The sequence below is a fragment of the Erithacus rubecula genome (genome assembly GCF_903797595.1).
Source record: "Erithacus rubecula genome assembly, chromosome: 10".
Classification (NCBI taxonomy): Eukaryota; Metazoa; Chordata; class Aves; order Passeriformes; family Muscicapidae; genus Erithacus; species Erithacus rubecula.
The window spans coordinates 13,323,807-13,340,448 of NC_136662.1; the positions used below are offsets into that span (position 1 = coordinate 13,323,807).

Below are 16,642 nucleotides of genomic sequence, written 5' to 3' on the forward strand. Positions count from 1 at the left end.
AGGAATTGAAAAGTACTAACAGGAAGATGGTTTTTCTCATATGCATAAAATGCTTTTCCAGACATGAGTCCTGATGCAAAATATTCACTTCTGTGTGCTTTGGACACAGATTTTGCTTCCAGCTTCTCAAAAGCTTCTGTTTGTAACAAGTAATTTCTCTTTCCTTGGCATGCACACAGAGTGTGAACTTCTTAATTCACAGATAAATCCAATCCTGCTGTTCAATATTGGCTCTGGTGGCATGAGAGCATCTCTGGAGTCAAGCATGCCACACACAAAACAAACAAACAAAAAATTGGAAAAACAGAGGAAAGTTTGAAAAACAAAGTACAAGAGCAAAGTACGAGTGTTACCAACCACTGGGACATATTTTGAGATGGAGTCAGAGTTATGGAGTGAGGCATCTGTCCTTGTTGATGCCTTGTGGGGTTTGTGTACTACCAGGTCCTTGGTGACACTGAATACAAAGAGGAACTATACAAATAGCAGTAAAAAATATGCAATTACTTTACTATTTATAAATAGTACAGGCAAAGGGAAAAATAAGTTGCTAAAAAGTTGATAATATGTCCAATGTCTGAAAAATTCTGTGTATTTGGTTTCTTCCTTCTGCACCACAACCTCACCAGCTTCCCTTTTTGGCTTGTCTGTGGTTTTCTGTTTATTCATTTTCTCTATGGACAAACTTCTTCAAATTACAGGATATAACAGGTATTTTTAAGTCCATAGTTAAAGTATACTACACTGTTTTTTAACAAATCCATCACAGCATTCCAGTTTTCCAAATGATAACAAGTGCATTTCCTGAATAAGCTGTCCAAAGGTGCAGTTTTGCAATAATAAATCCTGAATAATAATGAAAAATGCTGAATTCATAGCAAATTATGCCATGATCACATGTGCCTTTCTGCTATTGATATCAAAGTGTTGTACCAGTATTTTTCTTCTGTTTCTTTCAATTTGCTTGCTTTCCCTTGTATCATTCATCTCCTGTCATTCACTAAAATATCTGCCACTGCTGTTTGAGATGCCAAAATAGTTATTCCTTTTCTGCAGGAGTTTTTCTGGATCCTGCTTAATACCTGGGATTACTTAGAAATTATTTAGAAAAGTACAGATGGCAACTCTGCACAAGCAGAGAAATTTCAACAGCAGGAGATTGGACTATAACACTTGTTTTTTCAGCCTAGTAAGGTGGAACATGTGCTGAAATAGAGCCCTGTCAATAGGCTAGAAGCCACAGTATCCAACATTTCTTAGGTAACATGAAGCTGCTGATTCTTCAGAGAACATTTCTGCCAAAATATTTCTGGATGCTTGTCCACTGTGGAAACAGTGTAGACTAAATTTATAAAATGTCCAACCTTGAATGACACACGTTTAAGAGTAGATCAGGAATGTGCTTGAAGTCAGACTTCAGACACTATTCCTTAACCAAGTCCCACAACAAAAGCTGTTTTTCTGTCTGCAGCATGTGTTGTGTTTGTGTAAGGGGGAGGGAGGCAGAAGCAGGTGGGGCTGCTTGGTTCAGCAGAGCCCTGAGCTGTGGGAGAGTCCAGCAGCTGCCCCTTGCTCAGGATATTTGGTTAACTGCAGGACCATCAGGTCCAGTGGAAGAAGGATTGGTTAAGATAGTGAGAAATAAGTGAACAGCAGAGCAAATGTACAAACTGCTGATGAGACAAAACATTTTGGAAGCTATGCCAAAAGAAGCAACCCCTTCAGCTACTGAGAAAATTCCCCTTACATTTTGGGGAAGGAAAATCTGACTTTTCTGACATGTAGAACTGGATTTCTTTATGCTTGGATAAGATGCTGTTCAGTGATGGAGAGGAAATATTTGAAACTAACTTCAAGCATCTCATACAAATGATATGTTTGTTAAAATGTCAGGGATGATTCAAGAAAATTATTTATTGAATTATTCTGAACTCATCTGAACTTGAAACTCTTGTTTTCCAGCATTGTTTTAGTGTTTGATAATTCTAGTGTTTACCCAGGCTGCACTACTCTGAATGACTAAGTGCAAGTTAATTCCTATTTTTCTTGCTACCTCTGTTAAAGAAATTTAGTCTGTACACTTCTGAATTAGAAACCCTTGATATTTATACACACATTGAGACAGAGTACAGGGTAGAACTGTCAGCTGTAGTGTGTGCAACTGGTGTCAAAAGCCAGAGTTCATGAAGACAAATCCTGGAAAAATGATCTTCAGAAATTACATGTCAGCAAATTTCTCTGGTTGTACATAGTGTTTGAAGCAACAGAAGGAAACCAAGCTGTAATAAAAAGTGTTTTGCCATGAAAAAAGTAACCTTACAGTGCAGCAAAGGAAAACCAGTGGTGTTCAGGCTGTTGGTGGCAGCTCCAGAGCACTCTGCAAATGATCTGCAGGAGTCTGTGAATGACAATAAAATACTGCAGTCAGACCATGTGCCTTGTAGCTGAGTTGCTTTTGGGAAGAATTACATAGAGCAACTGCCACATCTTTCAGAGAGGTAAAAATTAGCTGGATTGGGCACCATGGGTGCATAATTCAGGGAGAATGGAAACTGCAATTCCTTTTGCTTGATGAAAAGATTAAGTGAACTTTAACTGATGTGTTCAGGATGCTCAACAGAAGGAGTTGTTTGAATTATCCTGAAAAGTCTGGACTTTAGGGATATACAAAAGAGAATTTTAAACCACAGGCCAAAAGATAAGTCAATTGAGGAAAGCCTTTTTTTTCAAAGTCTAGTGAATGCATGGGACATTGCCAAGGGCTTCCAAAGAAGGAACTGCTTCAGCTGCTTTTAAAAAGCAGTTGGATAGAGATTATTGTAAGTTCTGTGGAGGACTTAACAGTGAATGGTAATAAAGATACTTCTATGTCTTATGTTGCTCTTTTTTACCTTATGTGACCTGAGGTACTGTAGTTCCTGCTGAGAGGAGTGGGGAAGGAGGTTACAGTGTCTAGAGGTTAGCTTTATCAAGTTGATGCTCATTTTTCTTGAAGGACTTTTTTGCTAATGATTCTCTTTTATCACTTGGTTTCAGCTAGAGGAATAGTACCTGCAGTGTCTGGAGTTCAGCTTCCAAGGTCTTGTCAGTGAGCACATCCTGCCCCACTTTATCAGGCAGCTTCCCTGAAATGCAAGAATTCCTCTACAAGTGCTATCAAACTGAATTATTCTACTTTATACTGGTGTTACTGAAACAAAAATTAACCCATTTATTTCTTGCTTAAAACTGTTGTAGATTAAGTGGTTGGTGCCAGTACCATTTGTCTTTCAAATATTCAAGTAGTAGAATTGAGTCATTTAAAGAACTGAGTGGATATCAGCTGCAAGGTACAAATCCAGTGCATCTCTGCTCTTATTCGCTTCCTCCATTGGCTGTAGCAAATCAGATTTTCACTCAGATTATCACCTCTCGTTGATTACCAAGTAACTTTCTCAACAGACAGAAAATCAGTAGAAAAATGTTATTGTGACAAGACAGCATTTTAAATTTATTATGTCATCTCATTAAATGAAAGCTGAATAAAAAGTATTTTAGAATGCTGAACTGTAAATTAAATAGCACTGGATTGGAAAATTTTCAATTATCACAGAACACATTAAAGAAGAAGAACAACACAATCTGGCAGGTAAATAACTACTGCCATGGGAATGTTTGGAACCAGCTGCATATTCATTTCTCACTACCAAGTTTCTCTATGGATTACTCCATACTTGAGTTTGCATTAAGTGTACAATGTGTTTTCAATTATTCAGCTACAGTCCAGTTTCTAACACAGAGCATATGCCCTGGCAAGATGTTTTTGTCTTTCTCAGGCATGTGTTAGTTGTGAGATCTGGTCTCTGATTCATTTTCCACAAAATGCTCCTGTCAAGAAGGTTTCTAGAATGCTGCTATTATGCTGTTATTGTCACTGGAGACTTTTACACAAGTCTTTGTAAATGAAAGTTGATGACTATTCTTTTAATAAGTTGCTGATTTCTCTTTTTAATCACTTCAGGATTTTTGCTTCACTTTTTTGTTTTCTAATACATTCAATTTTGTATTTGGATTCCACCACTGCTCACCAGAGGATTGAAGGGGATGCTGGAAGACATTGATCTGCTTTGGACTGTATTCATTTTCTTACATAAGATGGAGAGAGAGTTGAAACCTCAATCCAGTCCTAGTAGCTGGTCTTTAACAAGCCAGTCCAAATCTGAGATTTTAAGAGCCACATGAGCTTACAGAAAATGTGTAGGGAATGATGTAGGGAAAACATCACTTTATGGCTAGTATGTCAACAGAACAAGATGGTTTTTTTCTCTGCACTTTCTTTTTGCTGGATGCTACTAATTGTTTGAAAATTCAAAATTATATTCCTAATAAGTTTTTTGGCTCTCTTGCCTGTGTGCATACCAGCTCTAGAATTTTCTCAGTCTCAGAATCTTGACCTCTGTTTTGAATAGAGGGGTGGAAGAGCATCTGGTTAACCTCTCATTAATCTCTTTCCCTTCATATTTTCTAAAGTCCCTGTTGCTTTTGGCATTTCACTGGGTTCACTTCTAGTCATCTTGACTATTGTTTTGCTTTCTGTAGATGTCCAGTTCCAGGTATGACAAAGTTCTTTTTCATCTTTTGTGCCAACCTTCTTAGTGTTTTTGCTGTAAATTCTCTTAACTACTTTTGAGGAATAGCCAATCTATAGGAAACTTTCTATTTAATAGCCAGCTTCTGTCCTTGCTCTGGAGGCTTGCCCTAAAGTGCTGGGGAATACAACAGCACATTCAGAGTCACTGATCCCTAGTCACTGCTGCTCTTTCAGCCCAGAGCAGCCAAGTTGGGCAGAGAGTACTTCTGAATTGAAAAGAGAGCTTGATCAGAGACTGTATATGAAATGGTTCACTGCTGGGGCAAGGCACAGCTCCCCATCTTTCTGATCAGCATCTTCAGTCCTGTAAATAGTGTGGCACTGGGTGGGATATCAGGAGTGTCCCTGTGGAAAGAGAACAGGTCTGAGTTTCACCTTGGCTCTAATTATGTCTTCTGTTCTTTCTGGAGTCAGGGAATCAAAGTGATTAGTCTTCAGCATTTTGAAATTGTACCTCCACTGTACCACTTGATAAGCAAGAGTACAGGGTAATTCTTTGTCTCACAGCTTTCTGCCTGGTACTGAGGCTGCTCCTGGCTCTGGCTGGGAGCTCTTGCTCTCAGAGTTCAGCACAAAAGTCCCTCCTTGCTGCCAGTGACGTCTGGGCCAGTGCCCCAGTGCCAATATCACCAGGACCCATCTTTGGCTGCTGCCAAGGCAGGAGACATCTCAGTTCTGACATATAATACACAGGTTCCCACACATAATATATATCAGTGCTGTGGCCATAGAGATGCCTGCTTATCTCTGAAGTTCCTCCCATAAAGTAAATTGTGCCAGTATTGTCAACCTCAAAGGTAGCTGTGTCCCTGGCTCCTTGCCATGTGTTTAAACTGTGGGTTTTCCAGCATAGCTAGCAGTCCAAGAGAACAAGTAATCATAAAATCTCTACTTACTAGTCCAAGAGAACAAGTAATCATAAAATCTCTACTTACTTTGCACCTGTTCTGTTAAATACTTGAGGCAGAACTGTATTCAAGCTATATAGATAAAGGCTGAATTTTTATTTTTAAATGTAATGACTTTTAAAAAAAAAATCACACTTCAATGCCAGAGTAGTGCTACTAATGCTAGTTCCTTCCTACACACATAAAGATGGCAATGCCAGTGTGTGAATTGACATAATTTTTTTTTCTTTTTAAAGTGTTACAGACATTGTACAGTTGTGTCTTATATCACTACTGGGAACTTCCACATTTCTGCCATGTCCCAAGAGCAGTCATGGAATGTACTCTGAGCCCTTAGTGCTTTTTCTTCAAGCTCAATGTATCATTTCTTTCTCAATTAGAACCTTGTGCTATAATTTCTTTTTCTTTTAGGTTTCATAACAAAGTAGGTATTGTAGGCACTGGGAATAAGATTTTTTAAAAGTGCTTCCTCTCATGTTTCCCATCCCATATGGTCATACTTGTTCTATCCAGTGGTAATTTGTGAGAGAGCCTCAGGAGAGAATTATTTCATTTTTGAATGCCTGAAAGGCTCTGATCCTCTGACTTCAAAGGCATTTGGGGCTGCTACTTTTGAAGGGAGAATTGTGACAACACCTGGTCCAATACAATTTTTGTTTTGACTGCATTTTACTTTGTTCCACTGAATTTATTCCCTCTGAAATTTGTGGTCAGACTGAAGCACTAGCAGAGCAATTATCACCTTTATTTGTATGTTTGTAAAGCTTTCAGCAGAGCCAGGCTGAGCTCAGTGGCAGATCTAAGTTGGTGGGGCAGCATTGTGATGACATGGCTGCAGTTTCCCTTCTGGCAGCAGCTGTTTGCAGTTGGTGTGCTGAGATGCTGGGTCCTTCTGCCTGGACTGTGGCCAGGTTAGCTCCTGCACCCCTCACCTGCCCACAGGTGCACTTAGACAGACATGGGCTCTTTCTCTGTGGTGAAATGGGCTCTGCTCTCTTTCTGGAGAGCTGCTGACCATGAACTAGTAGATCATGCAAGTACAAGTCTGCTTTCTTTTTCTGCAGGGATCAACTGGCTTACCTGGAGAAGCTGGGCCATCTGGAAGCCTTGGTGAAAAGGTACAGTGATGTATCTGATACTGAGCAGCTGTGAAAACCATTGGGGGGATAAAGTACTGGTGAGAGATCATTTACTGGCCACTGTCAGAGCTAATATTCCTGTAGCTATTTCAGTGTATGGGGATGTAATAACTGGAAATCCAAATGTTCTTATTTGAGGTACATATCTGATATCCTTGATTTTACTTCACAGTTCATTTAGAGTTGGCAGATTTAATACCTTACTTATATCACCCTGCTAATATTGTTTCAGAGAAACTGGTAAAATTCTATTTGTTTTTCACTACTACATAATGAAGAAAAAGTAGAAAGGAAAAACTTGTCTGTATACATTAACTGAATTTTTAAAAAAACAAGACTGAGTTTTGTCTGGTGTGCAGTAACATTTGTGTTTGTGGAAGCAAAGTTTGGCAGACTCAATGTGACTAGAACAGTATAAATAGCTTAAGTGTATTTGACATGGTTTTATTTAGGTGAGGTATTTTAAAACTGAAAACCAGGAAATTGTTACTGGACTGCATGTCAGCTTCAATTATGATAAAAACATAATTGTTTGTCAGAATGATGCAGCACCATTTGTATTTCTTTCCTGGAGGGCTGAATTATTTAATCCAGACACCTGGTATCTGCTATTTAGATATTTCATTGAGAAAGTCTTAATCCAGTATTAGGAATTCCATTAAAATCTGATTTCAATTTATATCATCTGTGAAAGGAAATACATCAGTGGAAAGCCCTGCTTTAGATTTAGACAAATCTCATATGGTTTTAGTCATAATATCATCTTAGAATTTCATGTCAAAGGATTCTCATTCTTCATAATTACACTTGTCTCAACAAAGATTGCCTTGTAATACTTCTCTTAGTTTAGCTAAGGAGGGGAAAGGCAGTAAAAGACTAATTGAATTTATAGTGGTCACTGCTCTACTGTTTCTGTAGGATTTATTATCTTCCTCTCTTATGGATTCAGTAGTGCAAGATAAACATGCTATGGGGATTTACATGACAAGTGTGTTTCCAGCATAATCACAGTATGCAATATAAAATATAGTTGTTGTTACTATTTCATGTGCACTAATTGTAATAAAAGTGTAATCTTCTGAGGATAATCTACAGCTAAGTCTGATATTTGGGCCGGATGTGACATGAATAAGAGGTGAAAAGTCATGGAAGACCAGAAAGAGAATGTTCCTGCTTCCCCCACTTGAATTGTTTCAGCAGCTGTTGAAGGGCTGGCTTTCCTTGTAGATCTGTGCTTTCCTAACACATACTAAAGAAAAGAGGAAGACAGAATCAACATTTTCTCTTTTCTTTGTTTGCTGTCCTGAATTTTATGGATTAAGGAACATACTATAAATATGATGCACCCAACTGAGAGAAAACAAATCTTCTAGCAGCAGTTCTCAGAGACTGATGTAGTCAGACCTCTTGTTCAGTCTTCTAGGAAAAGAGAAGACAGAGGAACTCAGTTTTATCATTTTTTTTTTCAGAAGATGGATAGGCTTGTAGGAAGAAGGAATGCAGAAATTAAAAAAAAAAAAAAAAAAAAGCAAGCTAGAAAGGGTCTCTGCCCTGTTTCTGAAGGGCAGTCTCTCCAACAGTGTGATGCACTGCCAGGTATGCCCAGTGGACATGGAGAAAGGGGAAAAATATTCAATGTTCTTTGTTTTCTTGTTGTTGTTGAAGGGAGAGCGAGGCAGTCCAGGACCTGTAGGTCCTCCTGGAGAAAAAGGTGTCATGGTAAGTTACAAGTAATGCAGAATCCACAATTATCTTACTTATAAAGGCACTACAGTCTACAAAAGAGTAATAAGTTCTCATCTTTCTGGCTGTGCAGACCTTACGGGAGAGTAGTATTTATGATGCATAATTCCTACAAAGTTTCATTTTATAGCTTTGTCCCCTCTGTAGCAGTGATTTTTGAGAAATGGCTCTAAGCAGCCTTAACAAATTAAAAGGAGAGAAAGTAAAATAACTATTTTCTGCATAAACTGGGGTAACCCAGGTTATTCCAGTAGATAGATTAGTAACTAGCATCACTTCTAGCTCCACTGCCCAGCCCTTCCCAAGCAGCTCCTGGGTGCCACTCCTGTGGGAGGACTGGCTTCTGCCAACTCCTTGTCCTAAAGCAGGACACAGATGCAGCCCATGGAAGTGCTGGGGTACAGAAGTGACAGACCTCACACATGAGCCCATGGCCATGTCCTTGTTGAAGTTCTCTAGAAAACCTGCTCAAGGCTTGGTTGTGTGTTTGCTTGTGAGCACTGTGAACTCCAGAGTGTACAGAGAGCACTTCAAGGCTGAACTGCAAGGAGATGACAGGGGGTTAATGTGTGATGTAGCAGGTGCTGCATCCTCCTCTATCCTCCTGCATCCTGCCTCTGGCACTGGTGTGGTTGGCAGGGCTGAAATCTCCATGGCGTTACGCAGAAATTGCAGATCTGGGCCCAGGTGTGGTGCAGTGGGTGCCATGAATCAAGAGATCAAGTATCTGAGACCAACTAAAATTAAATATTTCATTAACTTACCTCCAGTTCTTCAGGTAAGTAACTGGATTTATTGTTGTTGCTATAATAACAATTTGGATAAAGCTGTTCTGTCTTTTCTATGTTTGTTTTAATTCTAGGGCTATCCAGGACCTCCAGGGGGCCCTGGACCTGTGGGGTCACAAGGATTACCTGTAGGTATAGGGGGGTACTTTGGTTTGACATAAAATGAACTATTTTCAAGTTGTCTTTTTGCTTTGCTGAAGCTAAGAATGCTTTCTAGTTTGTACTGCAATCTATTAAACTGTCATGAAAATATACCCATCCAGACAGAATCTGTTCACTTGCTCTTTGCCAGGATGATCTACGAGAGTCAGGAAAAGTAATTATATTATTTACTCATCCATTTTAAAAATCTCTCAGTTGAGACGAGTAGGGAAATAGAATTTTGCAAGGATGGTTAATAATTGCATAATATTTTTTAAATTCATTGGTGCCTAATACAGTTCAAATATATTCATTATCTCTTCATTGTTAATAAAAAATAAATTCTAATCTGCTATGTATAATTGTTATAATTTGTCTGCCATGGCTCGTCAAAACAGATAAAAACTGAACCTTTTATCAGAAAATGTTCATACTTTTTAAAGTAATGCTGCTGAAATACAAGGATCTTTTAAAAATTTTGCGATAATAGACAGAAGTCATCTATCCAACAGTCACATCAGTGTTTTGTATAAATAATGTTACGTAGGGTCTGTTAAATAGATATTTCTACAGAAATTGTATCAACATGATTAATTGAATAATGAGATAAAGTGATTGATTTGCATTTCTTGCATTGGTTGTTGCTCAAGTTGCATAAGCCTTGTAATTTTCAGGAACCTGTGTTTGGAAGACAAGGAATAATAAGTTTGTTTGGCATGTAGGGACCTTCAGGGGCACGAGGACCACCAGGGCCACAGGGACCTAAGGGAAGAAGAGTGAGTACAATTGCTCCTTCATGTTTCCTACAGCAGAGAATAGTGTGTTGCAAATATGAATCTGAAATATAACCCATTTACAGCTGCTCCCTTTGTCCTCTGGGCTCAACTCATTTGTGTTGAAATCAGATAGATTATACTTGTATTCCCATGTAGGAAACAATATGAATCTTCATTTCTCCTCACAGTGAAATGGGCTTTGCCACTGGTTTCAGCTGAGAGCAAAACTAGAAGCAAGATGACCACTTGACAGTTTTCTGTACACATAAAAATGTCGAAGTTTCATTTATAACTACCACTATGTTCTAAGGACTATTTTCTTTACCTGCATTTAGTTCTTTGGAAATAGAATCAAAATATTGGTTTTGAGGGAAGAAGAAGTGTAATCAGAAGATGCTGTGTGCTGGAATCTTGAACCTCCACTTGTTAGATTGTCATTTCTATTTCACTTTTATCAGGGAAATGGAAACCATTTTTTCACTGTATATAAAACACTCATCCAAAGCCCACAATAGTGAAGTGTCTCTCACCCTACCCACCAGTTTGACAGCATATCCAGAACTCCTAAGAAACTTGTGCAGCTCATACCAGTGGCTGGAGCAGTGTGCCTTCACAGCTCCATTTATTCCTGATAAATATGTCGACAGCACATCATGGAGTACAGTGCTTATAATGAAAGAGCACTCAAAAATAAATCCCAAATCTGTGAAAGTCTCATTTTAGACTTTCAAGCATTCCATTCTGGAATTATGGTTTATGCTTTTGCCTCTCCCCAGCATGACAACAGACCCAGGTCCTCAGGCTCTGAGAACAAACTCCCACTGAAACCACTGAGAATTTTGTCTGCTCTCAAGATCAACATGTCAGACCAAAAGTGGAATCTCATATAAGGAAAATATGTGAGGTGCCCTGGAACCTGGGGTTTGTCACCAGTGAATTCAGAAAGAGAAGTGTCAGAGCCCTGGGCTCTGTGTGCAAGGCCTCAGAAAATGCATTCCACAGTCAGATACAGAAGTTAAATGGAAGCATATGGAAATTTCCCTTCCTTGTGTTGGGAAACAAGAATGTATCCTCTCTTCACAGCTGGAATCTGTGGGAAGTCTTAGAAGCACTGACCCTCTGCTTGTGCACTGTCACAGAATAGAATTCCTTCACTTCATAAATTCTGGACCTTTCAGCAATGGTTTTGCATCCCAGATTACCCAGCAGCTTTCTTCTGTATGAGAGTGTGCAGCTGTTCAGTGTCCAGCACACCCAGGAGTCCTGGCCAGCTGAGGAGGCTCTGGAAGCCTGTGGAGTGTCTCAGTCCTGGGGATTTTAGGGAACTTGCCACTGAACACAGCACTAGCACAGAGCTTCCTCAGCTCCTGCTTGAGACTTGATGCACTTGGCTAGAGTCATGTGGAAGGTTTATTAACTTTATTTTTTAGAGTTAATCTCATGAAAACAGAGGGAGAGTACCATTTTGTAGAAATTTCAGTGGCAGAATAACACTGGGGGTGTCATATCAATGTGTAGGAGAAAAACACTCTTTCCAGAGCCAGAGGGAAGAAATGCATTAGTTTGGAAGAGTGGCAGTGTAATCAGCCATGAAGTCATTGTTGCATGATCATTTGTTGTAATGTGTGAAGTAAATTACAGTGTCAGAGATTGCTTTTAGTTCATACCATAATCTTGCACTAATACAGCTGGAGCTCCTACTTTGAGAGGAAGAGATTCTGTATCATTAGGTTCATTTCAGAAGTGAGAACTAAACAAAATTCCCAAGAGGAGCTAAAATTCTTAGCATTTAGTATTCTTCAGACTGGCATTTGGTGTTTTAAAGGTCAAAAGAAGTAATTTTTCTGCTCTTACTTTCCTGGAATGCAGATCATGAAATTTTGACTTGAAAATGCAGATAAATGGCAGAGTGGACTGCTGTAAATTTGGGGTCAGGCAGCAGTTCATGTCCCTAGCAGCCAGTAGGGTTGTCCCTGGTTTAGTGATATCTGTACTGGCATGAGGAACCTCAGCTGCCTGAGGACATCTGTGCTTTGTTTTAATGAGTGATATCTTTTGTATTTCTCACAGCAGGAAATATGGAACTTGTGAAACAAGCATCCAGTGTACTTGGTGGTGCATCAATAGCTGAATGTGTTTGTCTCTTAATTGCTCAAAGGAAGTGAGACTAAATTTATGTAGTTTTCTAATATTCTTCCATGTCAGACACCAAAAAAGAGAAGTAGTTATATATTGTGTTTGTGTTATTTTCACTCTTCTGGTATTTGGAGGCAGGGGGAGAAAGAATACAAATACTTAATTTGTGCTTTTTACCTTCTTAGATGAACTTTTTTTCAGATCATCATCCTAGAGTTTTCAATGTAAAATGTTCCATTTTAGAAACAGAGCTGAACCTGAGCCAAAGAAAAAAGTAGTAGCAATAGTTTGGCAGCCTCACTCCCCAGCTCTGTTGCAATCTAATTTAAATAACAGCAGGCAAATCAAGTACATCTCTCATTCTGTATTAGCCATAGTAAGAAGTTGTACAATCCAATTCATCTGTGCCAATAAGGAGTCACACCATACTATTTATAGGAATGTTACTGTGTGCTTTTGTCAGGATATTAAATTGCCTTTCCCTTGGATTCCTGCCCTTTGTTCTGTGGCTGGCTGAAGGAAGGCATGGCCCAGAGGATCATGTTGCTTTCTGTTACTTTGTTTTCAATTCAAAGTTATATAGTAGGAGGTTGGTGGTTTAAATGGTAGAGTTTTTTGCTTAACTATTGGTGATCAGATCAGCTGTCACGGGCTGCCAAGGTGAGCTCTGTTGAAATGGAGATCTGTGTGAATGCCAGAAAGGCTTTGGTGTGCTATGTGCATGACACAGATTAAGAATCTTGTGCAGTCTTCTGACAGGCCTGTTTATCAAACTGCAAGCTATGATCCTCTTTATGATTAAAGTTATGTCAGAAGTGTTGAAAGAATTTACCTAGTAATTTCTAGTGGTAGAAGATAAAACCTAGAAAGACATTTCCTTATTACACAAAACTGTAAAATGAAAACATGTCTTTTTCCTTCCCTGAATATTTAATCTTGAAACTGTATCCTCTGGTCAGACCTATGGAGAATACGCAAAGAGAAATGACAGGTCACAGATCTAAAAAGTCTGAGAAAATTTAAAACTATCCTGCAATTCCTTAACTTTCCACTCTCAATTTCCCCCTTCCTTGTGTTGCTGTAGGTGGTTTCTCCATGAGTCTTCCTTGAGCTTCTGTCCCTTCTACCCCACAGTTTAATGGCCAGTCCTCACTGAATCTCAGCTTCTTCTTGTCCCTTCCCCTCCTGTTCTTTGAGACTCTTCAGATCAGGGGACAATAAACCTGCTAAATCTATCTTGAATTTTCATCACAACCAATTTTATGTGTGTTACAGATGGCAGTTACAGCAAAAAGTCAAGAGCAGTAACCTGAAATTCATTTAATCAAGATGTTTAGCTTCCTTTTGAATTTTGCTATGTAATAATGCAATAATGGAGTTACCCAATTACATAATCTTAATATGACTCCCAATATAAATGTTTTTATAAAAGCTTTCTTCACCCTTGAAAACATCACTAGTGTTTTGTTTCTAATCTTTGAGCACATTGAAGTCACAGATTTTTTTCCATAGACTTCAGTATTGTTTGGTTTGGGACCTTTCCCATTGAGTGCCATGTGGCTGCTCAGTGTCATCTTCTGTAGCCCCTTTTCCTCTCTAGCCAAAAAAATTGCCTGAAATTTCTCAGTCCAAAACAAAAAAGGTGGCCAGACTAGCCCAAGGATTGCCTCACAAAATCTGTGTCCCAAACTAGAAGAGTGTTTCCTACAGCTCTCCCTGCCTGCCCTTTTTCCTTTTCCTATGGTTTTGGTGTTTCCTTGTGCTGGCCAGGAGTGGCAGTGCTGAAATGATGACAGATGGGTTCTCATGGGATATTCCTGGCTTTGCCAAAGATTGTAGTTATGTATCAGCTCACAGGAAAGGCCTGTTCCTGAGAGTTTTTCATTTCAGGAGAAAAGCATAAATGGTTCTGGATGCACACTGTTCCTGAGTTACCAGTCAGCCATTTTCACTTTTGCTCCAGAGAAAAGTGGATGGCTGCTCACCACATGTTCCAAGAGAGGTTTTGATATGGATCAGTAAGTCCAAGTCAGAGAGAACAAATTTTGGTATGTTTTTTCTCAAAATATTCAAGAGAGATGGGGAAGTCACAGATATTTTTTCAGGGAGATTAAACTAAATTAACTCAGATGTGCTTCCAACAAAGTCATTTTACAAGTCCCTATTATTATCATTTAGAACAGTCTTACAGCTGAAAATCAGTCATGATTCAATGTCTTTCACTATAAACCATGACCCCAGATGTAAGGTTCTCTATAACTCAGAAATTCACCATGGAAATGGAGATTGTTTTCCCCTAGGCACTGCCATAGTAGTGAAACTCCCTCTGATGCCAGCCCAGCCCAAATGCCACCAGGAAAGCTGTTATGTCTCATCTTCCCAATACATCCTGCTGTAAAGAGCCAGTCTTGATATTTATCTAGCTCTTCCTTTGAAGTGGTCATTAGTTTTAAGTTGTTATTAACTGGTTTTAATTTAATGTTCCATATCTAAACAGTCATGGTTTTTAAAATTATGGAAATAACCTCCTAAATCAGCATGGGTAAAGTATTCTTTTCCATTTTGCTCGTGACCTATTTAAGGATTTTTCATTTGCTTCCAAGCTAATGGATTTAGATTTCCACTTTTAAATAATAGAACTCTGAATGTTTTGGCAATAGGTATTTGCTATATTATGCTGCAATAATATAACAGTTTATCTTTGTTCATGTATTGCTTATAAGAATCAATTTACTAAAACATTTTAGTTTATCAACAGAGCACAATAGTTCACAATTCTAAATTGCTTCTAATCTTGCCTCAAACTGGTTTACTAGTGGAAGAGTTTTATCTGCTTTTTTTAGAGTCTTACAAGATTAATTTTTACATATACATTTTATAATGTGCTCAAAAGCAAGCACTTTGTATATACAGTTGTCATCTAAATCTCTCTGAGTACATGTCTGTCACATGAGTACAAGGTGGATGAAAAAAAGCAGAAAATATCAGCCTGCCATCTGGGTCCTACAGAGACACTGAATGTTTAGTTTATGTACTTTTCAAAAGAATCTTTCTTCTTAAATTCATAATTCAACAAACTGGAAACTTCTTTTATTCTTTGAAGCTTTGTTTCACTCTTGAAACACAATGAAAAATGGTTTTCATCTTAACAAAATGTTTCCCCTCCCCTAAAGCTTATGTAACATCTCCTTAATGACAACCAAAAATAATGCATAATTAGTATTCCAAATCACTTGTTCAATATTCAGGGACCAAGAGGTCTGGATGGTCCTCCAGGAGAACTGGGAACAGAAGGTATTAAGGTGAGTGTTTGCATTGCTCATATTATCTAAAACACTGAAGTAGACCATAACAAATTAAAGAAAAACCAAAAAACCCAGCCCATCATAACAGAAGCCACAGAGCTCCATTGAATCCAAGACATTTGCAAATTTCTGCCTTTTCCAGGTACTTTGAGCACATCTAAGCCTGAATCTGCATTTCCTGTACTTACCCAGCATTTAAACTCACAGTGGCTATATGCAGCTTGTCAAGCAAATGTATATAGAATTTACACATTGTTTGTTATTTTTCAGGGAGAAAGAGGTGATCCAGGAAAGAAAGGAGTTCCTGGGCTCATTGTAAGTATTGGAACCAGTCTTTGTGGTAAGCTGTAACACAGCAACTCTGATTTCTGAGCTGTGTTTGGAAATTACTTGAAGCCAGCATTGTCTTTTGATATTTCTCTTTAACCAGGGTAAAGCTGGAAACCCAGGAGAAAGAGGAGATCAGGGTGCACTTGTGAGTATAATATTCTCTAGTACTTCTACCAAAAAAAAAAATCCAGAAAAATCTCATACTTTGCTTGACATTTGGGTATGAGGAAGTTTATTTATTTCAGAACAGCTGGAAAACTCTGACAGTTTGCATTTATCATACAAGGGGAAAGAAATGCAGTTTTAAGGATGAAAGTCTTAGTGACAAAGAACAATAATTCTTTGATAGATTTTGGGGTAGGTATGTGTTATCAATGTAGGGATAAATGTAGAATGTGTTAAATGAATATCAAGTATAGGAAAAAATTCCTAAAATTAGTGGTTTTTTGAATGTAAATCTAATTCTATTTGAGGCTTTTTTCACAAAGCAGGTTATCAGTCAGTCCAGATTGTACTGGATTTTCAACAAAGAGGAAAGCAGAAAAACAAAACCAAAGCAGTAATGGTGGTGGTTTTGTTCTGCAGTTGAAACTCAGAATGCTGGTTTTCACCATATTTCTCTTGTTTTTTCTGCTCAGATTAAGGAGCTTGTTGCCTCTCACCTTTGACACAAGGGGTTTTAATTTCCTCTTCATCCACTAGAACTTTTAGATGTATTTATATACACAGAAATGAATGAAACAAAA

The 16,642-nt window shown here is 38.5% G+C and overlaps 1 protein-coding gene across 2 annotated transcripts in view; it reads left to right on the plus strand.

The window, feature by feature from the left end:
* COL24A1 (collagen type XXIV alpha 1 chain) overlaps positions 1-16,642 on the plus strand; it is a 117,481-nt gene that overhangs the window by 67,431 nt on the left and 33,408 nt on the right. For both annotated transcript variants that reach the window (XM_079313296.1, XM_079313297.1), the window contains 7 exons: positions 6,603-6,656; positions 8,343-8,396; positions 9,283-9,336; positions 10,072-10,125; positions 15,510-15,563; positions 15,837-15,881; positions 15,997-16,041. In XM_079313296.1, coding sequence (XP_079169422.1) covers positions 6,603-6,656; positions 8,343-8,396; positions 9,283-9,336; positions 10,072-10,125; positions 15,510-15,563; positions 15,837-15,881; positions 15,997-16,041 — 360 coding nt within the window. The remainder of the gene's footprint in view (positions 1-6,602; positions 6,657-8,342; positions 8,397-9,282; positions 9,337-10,071; positions 10,126-15,509; positions 15,564-15,836; positions 15,882-15,996; positions 16,042-16,642) is intronic.